This window comes from Notolepis coatsorum (genome assembly GCF_963971535.1).
Source record: "Notolepis coatsorum genome assembly, chromosome: 8".
Taxonomy (NCBI): domain Eukaryota; kingdom Metazoa; phylum Chordata; class Actinopteri; order Aulopiformes; family Paralepididae; genus Notolepis; species Notolepis coatsorum.
Genome location: NC_140172.1, coordinates 47,416,270 through 47,428,112, shown reverse-complemented (window position 1 = coordinate 47,428,112; position 11,843 = coordinate 47,416,270). Strand labels below are relative to the sequence as shown.

Here is an 11,843-nt window from a genome sequence, read left to right as displayed (position 1 = left end):
GCATGTATATATTCTCTCCCACCGCCGTATGTATATTTCTCTCCCAACCACCCACCCCCTCCTAATGTACAGTCCCCTCCCCATCATATGTATATACTCTCTGTCAGGATCTATGGGTAACAGTACTGTATATTTGAATATCGTATATGTCACAAATGTATCAGTCAGTACTAAATACCTGTATGTCCCTATGCCATAAATGTCATGTATGTTGAGTATGTATGGCATAAAGGTCAATATGAAATGAAAATGGGGGACCCTGATGTAAACAAGACAAACGTCTTTCTTGGGTCTGCATCCCCTTAACAATTGTGTGTATTGAGCCGTACTGTATTGTACCCATTCTGCAATCTGTTAAATAAAGTTTTCATTCATTCATTCATTCATTCATTCATTCATTCATTCATTCATTCATTCATTCATTCATTCATTCATTCATTCATTCATTCATGTTTTTTATCCTTAGCCCAGGGAAAGCCAATATCACCTCAACCCACCTTAGCTGTAGTTTACCCTTTTCTGTTCCATTAAAGGGGAACTATTTTACTATTTCTTTCACTATTTGGGCACTTTTACACAATTCCTGTGAGTCTATGAAACACCTCTGTAATTTTTTTTAATTCATTGTTTTGTATTTCTAATCAAGTCCTCAAAAACAGCATTTTTCTACCTCAAGATCTTAGGCCGTTTTGAGCCTGGGAGGCCACGGCGGGGCCTGATGATTATCATGCAGCGGAGTCTCTCTGACATCACAAATCAGAACATTTTCAGATGACTCAGTTCAGTGAGGGTGACTATTGTGAGAGGAGAATTGGAAGAATATGCCAATATGAGAATTAGAGACATAGATCCTATTAATATAAGTCCACATAGCTATGAAACAATGCTAAACACTGAAAAAGGCCATTTATAAGATAGTTCCCCTTTAATGGTGAGATTTCCATTGGTAGGCCCATATCCTCCTGTCTTTCTCCTAATCGCTCCTTTATTCTATTGCTTTGTTTTCTACAGTTTGTGCTACTAGTGAAAGTCTTGAATTGATTCATAAATAACTTTGTTATTCTCACTTTTATTGGCAACCACCCCACCCAGCACCCACACAGGCACAAACATTAATCTATGGGACAAACGTTGGGCTCAGCTTTAATCCGGTACTGGTTCCATTCCATTCTGTAGCAAACTATTATTTGTACTTACACCACAAACAATAATATTGAATCATCTTGGGTGTTGTTGACTGATTAACAGCCTACAGATGGATGAGTTGCCTAACTTGCCTGTATGTCACCAGCCTCTAGGACTGACTGAAAGACTAATCTCTTTGAGTGTGGTGTTGTAAACCACAACTATCCTCCATAACATCCAATGTACAGTTTCTTCCCCCTCAAATATACTCTCTTTTTAGACTCTTTTTTTGTACTCATAAACAGTACTGTATTTGTAGATCTGGTATGTCATAAATGTCTAGATGCAACAGTACTGTCTACATGTCATGTATGTCATATGATGATGAATTGAAAATGGGGGACCCTGATGTAAATAAGACTAAAGTCTTTCTCTGGTCTGCATTACCATTCTGCAATATGTTAATAAAATTTTCAATCAATCAAACGAATAGTTAAACAGTTAATTGCAATGATGAGGTCTGAAGTCCAAATTGTATGGATAGAGGCCATACTGAAGCCAAGGCATTGCATTTAAGGATAGGGGTCTGCCATTGATAATAACATTCCTGAAATGACTTCATTTTGCCCAGAGTAATCCGAAAGAGTATCATAATAACATACCCCCTCCTTCCCTCTGTCTCTCTGCATTCATAGGGCTAGGAAAGACCCCCCCCCTCCCTCCTCATTCTCTGTGGAGGCGTGTGCGGTCATCTCTCCACCGAACTACAAGCTCCCTAGTACGGTCTCCCCCTCACACTCCACCTCAGTCCGTCAGCTCAGCGCTATTCCTCCCTGTCTGTGTGGACTGTCTGCCGCCATGTTCCCACTGTGAGGCAGCAGGATGACAGTTGAACGGCTCGCAAAAGGACAGGGACACGATCTGTGACACACCGACGACTGGACTCCGGGTTAAAGAATATGACCGACGGATTGTAATAACGCCGCCGAACAAACCATTGGAGGGTTTTGCGTGTAAACAGAAGACATAATAACCTTGCGGATTTATTACCAAGAGAGATCCGTATCCGGATGTGCCAGCAATATTTGGTTTTCATATGGCGTAGGCACCCTTTCTGAGGAGGCAAATAGTATTTTTTATACTTGGAGGGTCAGGGGACCCTCCGGTCGATCGTGTTTTATTTTAAAAGACTGGTTCATATGGAATATAATCAACCAAATGATTGTGCAATAGAAAAGAAACACTATAACAGATCGCCTGACTACCTGGGTGTGTTGTGACTGTGGAAAGAGCCATACCAAATCTGGAAAAGTTCTGTTTTTTACAGCCTGTTATAATAAGGTGAACATCGACGTGTAATAAGAGATTATTGTGAGAACGATTATTATAAGGGAGACGAACAGGGGAATATTTCTGTCCTCTCTTGTGTGAAACCACACCGAAGACCTACCGACACAATGACGGGCAGCACCCCAGCGGACATGGTGAGAGAATGTGCCAATGTTTATTATTGTAACCAGTGCTGTTTTTCACAACAGCCAACATCAAGGCAACTACTTTAGGATATTATTTAATGATATATTATTATACAGTAGTTATCTCTACTGTTCACAATGTCGTAGCTTATTAATAGGCCGAATATTACAGTGACATAGACGTGGGCTGGATATTGAAAGGCTACCGTAATAAATAGACATACGAGCAAGAACATGTATTCAAATGGAAACGTGCATTAAAAAGGTAACTGCCACATAATTAGTGGCAGCTTTTGACGTTTTGCATTGGCCCTTTATAACCCCATTATGTCATATCAGGCTCAAATGCCATTTCAACCCCTGGTCATTCACTATCACGTAGTAGTATATGTGTCCCCTCTACCCAGGGAGATCCCAGCTGCCTCTGTATTTCAGTAGGCTGCTATATGGATGTCCAAGCTGAACGGATCCCCGGGACAGCAGGTCCATTATGCTGTTATGATATTGGGATAATGATGTGATGAGGAGGTTTGAGGTAAACCGTCCTCTCAGAGGTTCAGCCACCACAGGATCTTATAGGACATGGTGTGGAATCTCCTTGGATTATTGACATAGCCTACACATCATGCCATTTCCCATACTCTGGGCTTGAGATAGCTAAATCCTGAAGAGCCACCAGATACACGGAAATTAATAGAAATTCACTGACGTGAGTGGATGTGGGACTTCAGTTCAAGTGATAATAGTCAGTTATGAGTTATGACTCAGTTATGTCATGACCAAACTAAAGAGTGTGTGTTGGCCTGAAAATATACATTTTCCTCCTCCTTTTAATATGACATTTAAAGACAAAAGATTCATATCTCTCATAGTGGCACGGTATGTGAGGATAAGCTTTGTATTGCAGTAAGGTATGTGACTACACGTTTCATGGGCCTGTCACACACACAGAGAGCAAAACATGAACCCTTTCACTACCACACTACCAAAGGGTTAACCCTTTCACTGAGACAATACAGAAGGTTAACCCTTTCACTGCCACACAACAGAGGGTTAACCCTTTCACAACAACACCACATAATGTTAACCCTTTCACTACCACACTACAGACGGTTACCATCTGTAGTGTGGTAGTGAAAGGGGTAAGGATCATTAAATCACAGACAGTACATAAATCATGGTCCTAGAGTAAAACGTTCCTAGTAGTGGAAATCATAAAATGAGTGTAATTTCTTCATGCTCATGAAAGCAGCTCGGTGTGTTTTAATTTGAGTAGTTTATGAAGAAACAGTAGTTACCATGTATCTGTACTTGGCTCAAAATATGTGCTTGAGTTCCAGCAGTTGACACACACGCGCGGCGCACACACACACACACACACACACACACACACACACACACACACACACACACACACACACACACACACACACACACACACACACACACACACACACACACACACACACACACACACTCCTCTCACTTCCTCCCTCTCTTATTTCTCGGACTCTCGCCCTCTCTCTCTCCCTTAGCCTGTGGAAAGAGAGAAAGAGAGTGTGTGTGTTAAAGAGACAGAGATGTATGTGGACACTTATAAAGGCTGCATAGTGTGGGAGTGAGAGTAGGAGGAGGAGGGAGGAATAGTGAAGCCCAACACTACGTGGATGAATGAATCTGAGATAATAGGGGAGGAGGGAGGGGGGGGGGGCTCTAGATGCCTCTGAAGTAGGGCTGGGTGGTGATATGTTCAAATGATCATATCACAATATTTATCACAGTATAAATTACAGTCTCATGTGACATTTTTTCTTTTATGCAATATGGTGCTATTTCACTCAAAAAGGGCAATACTGTTATAATACTGCTGCAAGGTACAATTTTGAGATTCAATTCAAGAAATGTATTTAGCCTATTGTAACGACATGTAGGCCTTTATATCATTGATGATGGTTTTGTAAAAAGAAATCATGGATACAAGGCGTATACCTCAAAATGTGAATGGGCTACACTTCCCAGCCAACCCTACTCTAAGTGACTGGAGGGGGTGCATGGACAGGAAGAATGAAGGAGAGACAGGGGGACAGAGGAGGGAGGCATGGAAAGGGCAAATTACCTCCCTCCAGGCAGGAGGACTCAGAAACGCTGACAGGGTCAAAACTGGTCCCCATGGCAACACTGGGACGCTTGGCTTCTAGATATGCCTGTGTGTGTGAATTCATGTACGATGGGGGTGGGGTGTAGAAGTGTGTGTGTGTGTGTGTGTGTGTGTACAGGGCCGGCCCAAGCCTTTATGGGGACCTAAACATAATTTTATTTGGGGGCCCCTACTTGGCACCAGGCAAAATTCTGGGGAGACACACAAAATTACGGACAGCAAATTCTTTTTGGGTGTGTTTTGCTGTGCTGTCTGGCACTTTACCTCTTAATCAGCCCCTCTCTCCCTTACTCTCCGTTGCAATTTCTCATACATTCCTTTGCATACATTTGCATAAAAAGACTATCCACAATGAAAATGTATTTAGACTTTAGAGAACATAGATAATAAAGCCACAGATGAAAAGAACCTGCCAACATGGTAAAAGCTGTATCTTCAAACACAATGCACAGGAAGCATCATCCGCACACCTACAGCTCCTGAGCTCCTTTGTATTGTTTTGTGTGCCTTGTTTTGCTTATAATTGTATTGATTTTTATCGAATGAAAAAAATATATATTTGGGGCCCTCTGGTGGCTACAGGGAACCTAAGCAGGCTCTCAGTTCGCTTATAATGCGTCGGTCCGGCCCTGTGCGCGCACGCACATGTGTGTCAATATATATTAGAACTCTTTGATGTGTGTGTGTGTGATGACTGGTGAAATGGAGAGAGAGAGGCAGCGCAGAGGGAGGAGGAGTGAAGACTAAACATTGTAGAAGAATAAAGCGCCTCTGTTCAGATAAGCCCTGGTGAATAAACCCACTGCAGGAAAGACTGAGAGTCACATGGAACAGAGTGAGGATTTCAAACATCACCATTTTCAACACTACCTAGCACACTCACGCACGTATGTGCACACACACACACACACACACACACACAGTGCGCATGCACACACGCACACGTCACACACACACACACACACACACACACACACACACACACACACACACACACACACACACACACACACACACATGTTGTGTGTATGCGTGTGTGCACTTATTTGAGTGTGTACCTATTTGAGTGAACATTTTAGTTTCTGTTTTGATTTGTCTTTGCCTTATTTCTTAACATTTTGTATTTACTCCAAAACGTGCCTCGTATACAGTGCAAACACACAAAGACACACATCTCTGCTCACTTTTGATGGGCTGGACTCAGACCCTAATCGAGACAACTGTGCTGCTATTGATAATTTTGGAGGGACGCTTACACAGTTGTCTCTACGCCGCCGTTATTGTTTTGTGGAGAGCGTGCTAAACCGAATCTCATCTGCAGTCTTTCCCCCACTCCTTCCTCGCAATAGTGGCACTTGAAAGGCACCTCAACGTTTTTTTTGTTTTACACTGCGTTACCGTCTCCGTTGTCAGCTATATCTGCTAGCATTCAGAGCCTTGGACGTCATTCTCGTTTCAACTGGGAGGATTGAGAATAAGTTGCTGCAGATGCTAGCAGTTAGCTGGCAACAGAGATGGTAAAGCAGGGTAAAGCATTAACATTTTAAAACTGTTGGCATTTCTTACAATACAGAGTGGATTGTACAACAAGGAAGGAGCGCGGGAAAGACCGCTGATAACATTCGGTTTAGCACGCTCTCCACAAAACAATGATGGCGGCGTAGCGACAGCTGTGTAAGCATCCAAATCCAAATTCACCACCGTCTCACTGTGCAACCGATGCGAATGTCTCGACCTTTCAAGCAAACTCACAGGTGGTTATCTGTATGGTGTTATCTGGTTATCTGTATGGTGTTATCTGGTTATCTGTATGGTGTTATCTGGTTATCTGTATGGTGTTATCTGGTTATCTGTATGGTGTTATCTGTATGGTGTTATCTGTATGGTGTTATCTAGGGATGCACCGAATGGGAAATTCTTGGCCGAAACCGTTACCGAAAATAGGAAACAGTTGGCCGAAAACCGAATGCCGAAAGGCAGAAAATGATATAAATATATATATAATGTATTTCATTTTTTTTCTTCAGCTTCCTGATTATGGCAAAAGACATGATTATGGCAAAACTTTACTTAAATAATATTAATAATCACTATTATGGGCCCATAAAACATTTATTCAGCACTTTTGAATGCATACATTAATTCCAGACTGACTGCTGAAAGATTGTACAATTAAAAAATGTTCTCTTTGCATACAACAAAATGTGCATTAAAGTCAAGTGCATTTTCTTTTCTCTGTAGGATAACTACAACAAAGTGCATTCAGAACAAAGCCAAGGTGCTTTAAAACTGCATAAAGATCTGCATAAAGACACACACACGAGAGGGATAATAGCTTATAGCAGACGTAATGATGTTACTGTAGTGGCTACTGTCATAATTCATGGAATTATGGAAGGACTGTTGTATTTACTACATCTCCCGTGACTCTTAGCGGGGGATGACGTAGCTTACGAGAGACGAGTGAAAGAGGACCGGAAGCATTGTTAGCTAGCTTAACGCTAACGTTAGTTTAAAAGGTTTCAACCGCGACGGGCATATAGTAATGGCGAGGATATAAAGCATGTTAACACTTTGGCTGCCATGGGTTAAATTCATTATCAACCGTAGGTTGCCGGCTCTATTTGTCTATAGAGAAAGTCCCCTTCTTTGCACGGCTATAACTTTTTAAATTCTATTGCTACATTGCCATTATTAGGGCCCATTCAAAGTCCTATATGTATTGTTCATTGTGTAGCAACGTTAAACTTTTTCATTCACATATTCATAGTAAAGTATGGTCTAATGTATAAGTATGTTTTCATCGCTTTCTGCAGTTTTCTCCAGAACGTGATCTATAGCCCCAAATACATTATATTGATGATGCAATACAGTTTTATGGCAATCAGCGCGATATAAAAAATTCCAACTAGACGTACTTCTAGAAGTTACTACACGTCATCTGATGTTGACCGGATGGGCTAGGGGGTGTTTATAATTCCGTGGGCAGCGTTATACCAATCATCTAATGTGGGTCAAATGTTGATAATAGCAGTTAGTATCGAAGACGGTAATTTTACACGCTAAAACTCACCCCAGTCTCCGCGCGCCGTTGGGCGATCATCGTAGAGTAGAAATTTTACCATTATGGGATGTCGATTTACCCGGTCCATCTCCAGCTTGTATAATGGTATATAAGTCCAAATCATGTTGTTTATCGAGTTATTGGCAATCGATCGCTATGTAGTGTGTCGAGATCGAGTCCCGGGACCTATAGCCAGTGCCCGGAAGTAATACGGCCGACCAGCACAACCTCTACGGCACTTCCTGTTAAGCGATTGCGCCGACCGGCCACCAGATGGCGCTCCTGAACCGCCAGAGAGCTCAGTGGGTCCTCCTGGTGGATCTCAGGCCAGCGGAGGGGAAATATGAATCCGATCCCAGATTTTTGAAATATTGATATTAAAGACGCTGTAAAGCGTCTTCGGCAACTTGAGCATGGCCGGGAATGACGTGTTTAGGCGTTTTCCGGCAGCCAAAGTGTTAAAGACGCATTTATTGGATGCGTTGCTTGCGGAGTTTACATAGAAACAGCGCGACTCCCAAGAGGAGTTAGTTATGACAGAACGCTGCAGAACGCAGGAAGAGCTGCCAAGCTGCTCACGTTATACGTTGCGCAAAGTCTGTAGCCACGTTTTGATTACGTTATCACAACAACACTTTAGGTTACGAACGTTACGTAACCCTGTTCTTTGACATTCGGTGATATATTTTCGGTGCTAAAACCCTTTCGGCCGAAAGCCGAATTTTTTTTTAAACCATTTTCGGCCGATAATTTTCGGTGGCCGAATATTCGGTGCATCCCTAGTGTTATCTGTATGGTGTTATCTGGTTATCTGTATTGTTCGTGATGATAACCCTATTGGAGGAGAACCCAGTATTTAGCCTTCAGTGGTACCTGACTTCATCTTTCAGTTTGTCACTCAGCTCAGGCTGTGTTTCTCTCACTGCATCCTATTTGACTATCAAGTGAATTATTGCTAATTTATCATACCTGCTCTGAAATCAAAACAGGAAATTATTTATTTTGCGCAAGAGAAGTGAAAGCTGCGGTAGGGAGTGATGCTGAGATATGTTTTGTGTGTTGCATGCATGTGTGCGTGCGTGTGTATGGATCCTAGAATTTCTAATCTTACAAACTCCTGTGGGTGAATAATTAATTGAAACTTAATAATATATATTTATTTATAATTGCAAATCATTATTTGAATACATTTTTACATTAACACTTTCTCTGCCACGCTTATATCCATCAATGTTTGATCACTGCCAGCACTGTAAGTCTATGGAGATGTTTACCTTCTTTGCAGGGCTATAACTTTTTAAATTGTATTGCTAAATTGACATTACTATGGCCCATTCAACATCGATTATCTATCGTTCAGGATGTAGGAACGTTTGACTTTTTCATTCACACATTCATACGAAAATACCGTCTAAAAAATATGTTTTTATCGTTTTCTGCAGTAATTCCTAGAACGTGAGATATAGGGTCGTTTATAGGGTTGTTTATAATTCCGTGATCGTCGTTAAATGCTTCATGTAGTATGGGTGATATATAGATCAGAGCAGTTTGTATGGTTAATAATGAACAAAAATGGCAGCTTCCTCTTAGCGTTGGGCGATGATACTGGAGCAAACAGATCCCAGTTATGTGATGGGGATCGAGGTGATCCATTTCCGGTTTGTATAATACTAATATACGCCCAAATCATGTCGACTATTGAGTTATGGCAACGATCCATATCCACGGTGTGTGTCTTGAGTCCCGCGACGATAAACGAGTGGCCGGACGGATTTAGGGGATGGACCGAGCTCCAACGAGCATATCCGGTTTGGCAACTCGCCGATCAGCCACCAGGTGGCAGTATTGAAGCGTTGCAGAGTTGTTCTGGCTCAGACAGCATCAGACAAGGCTCCGTGAGTGAAATATGAATACCATGACGAAAATATGAAATATGATCAGAATAACGTCGTACGCCATGATCTGGCAGAATTCGCATGAACTTGAAACACGTCGTAAGCCGTTTCCGGCGGAGAAAGTGTTAAAAGAAACAGCCAGCACTCACGGAAATGTCCTTTAGGTACTTTTATTGAGCACGGGCAGCGATCCAACACAAAGTACGAGTTTCAGCAATAAACCTTCCTCAGTGTGGAAGCCTGAACGCTGAGGAAGGCTTATTGCTGAAACACGTACGTTGTGTTGGATCGCTGCCCACGCTCAATAAAAGTACCTAAAGGACATTTCCATCAGTGCCTTTTACTGTATAAGAGCCTGTTTGTACCATGCACCCGGTAGGAAACTTGAAGAAGTTTGAGTTGTGCTGCACCCTCTTTAAATTCATTTCACATACCTACTCTGAAATCAAAGCCGTGGAAATTATTGGTTTTGCGCAAGGCAAGTGAGAGATGTTTTGTGTGTGCTCCAGTAATCACCAATAATCTTGGACCAGTTTAGCCTAGAATTGCTAATCTTACAAACTCTTGGGTGAATAACTAATTGTAATCTAATATATGTCATTTAAAAAAGTGTAAAAGATTAATCCATAATCAACCAATATCCATAAATGATGCCTCCTTACCTAATTGTTCAATTGAAACAAATAGCCTTCTGTGTATTAATTGAAGCACCAGTTCATTTAAAATAACATATTGAACTGGTATGCATGAATTGAATAGATATTCAACAAACAACAAAACACAACAAAATGACCAGGAAAATGTACCTTTTTTAGCCCTTATTATGTCTGGCCCACGAGATCATCTGTATATAATTTCGGCCCCCTTGGTGAATGAGTGCACCACTGCCCTACTCAACTCAACTCACAACTCATTTTCGACTTGACGAGACCAGGAGTGGTGACAGAGACTCTTTAACCCTAAAAAGAATAGCAGGCAAACCTGAGAAATAGGGTTGGGCACCGAGAACCGGTTCTAATAGGAACCGGTTCCTAACTTCCGGTTCTGGAACCGGAAGTAACATTTTTGCATTTCGATTCTTAATTTCGATTCTAAGTACAGCAACCAAATTAAACTGTATCAAGTCAACTGACAATGTGAATAGTATGAAAAAAATTTAAGATTTTTCAAAAAAAAAGAAAAAATCTCTTGCGAAATAAGCTGTGACCTGTTTTGACCTGCACCTCAAAGAATCGGAAGCGAGAATCGTTTAGAACAGGAATCGAAATGGAGAATCGGAATCGGAACCGGAATTGTTCAAATCCAAACGATGCTCAACCCTACTGAGAAACCATGTGAATCTTAGCAAACAAAATTTACTTTTAATTTACCATGTTTGTCTAATGATGTAAATTGCTTGGTTAAAGCTGTTTCAACAAGCACATGTTCTCCATACTAATTAATTCTGAAAGGGACTATACTACCCCCTCTACCACACACACACACACACACACACACACACACACACACACACACACACACACACACACACACACACACACACACACACACACACACACACACACACACACACACACACACACACACACACACACACACACACACACACACAGGGGTGAACGTTCAGGGTCAGAGGTGAGGGGTGTGTGTGGACCAGGGGATGAAAGGGAGGGGATGCCTTGCTGTTGAAAAAGCCCACCCTGCCTGTCCTCCTACTCTAGCTTACTCCAGCAGTTATTATGCGGCTTAGTTACAGCAGAGGGGATTGCAGTCGTTCCTTAGCTGCAGGGGAGGGACATTAACAGGGGTTCCATTGACGCACGCAGAGAGAAAGAGGCAAACAGACAGAGCACTATTGAACATGGAGAGTCAGAGCAAGTGGCATTTGGATGGAGCACGTTAGTGACCGTGTGCATGTCACTAATGTGCTGGGCTGAGTCACAGAGTGAGGTCATAACGCCTGGCGACAGCCACGCATGTATCCACTCTGACATTGTCACATGGATGAGAACTTGGTGTGCCATGGAAACCTCTGATGCTTGTAGAGTTGCGGCTCAATTCACTTTGCTGAAGTTCAAACTTCAAATGTTGCATTTTCTGTTTGCCTTACAAAGGAGATACCTATT

The 11,843-nt window shown here is 42.0% G+C and overlaps 1 protein-coding gene across 1 annotated transcript in view; it reads left to right on the top strand.

Annotated features, from left to right (window-relative positions):
- The first annotated feature begins 1,933 nt into the window (after positions 1–1,933).
- Positions 1,934–11,843, top strand: part of ubl3a (ubiquitin-like 3a) — an 82,124-nt gene continuing 72,214 nt past the window's right edge. Inside the window, exon 1 of the mRNA XM_084320711.1 lies at positions 1,934–2,609. Coding sequence (XP_084176837.1) covers positions 2,583–2,609 — 27 coding nt within the window. The 5' untranslated portion in view covers positions 1,934–2,582. The remainder of the gene's footprint in view (positions 2,610–11,843) is intronic.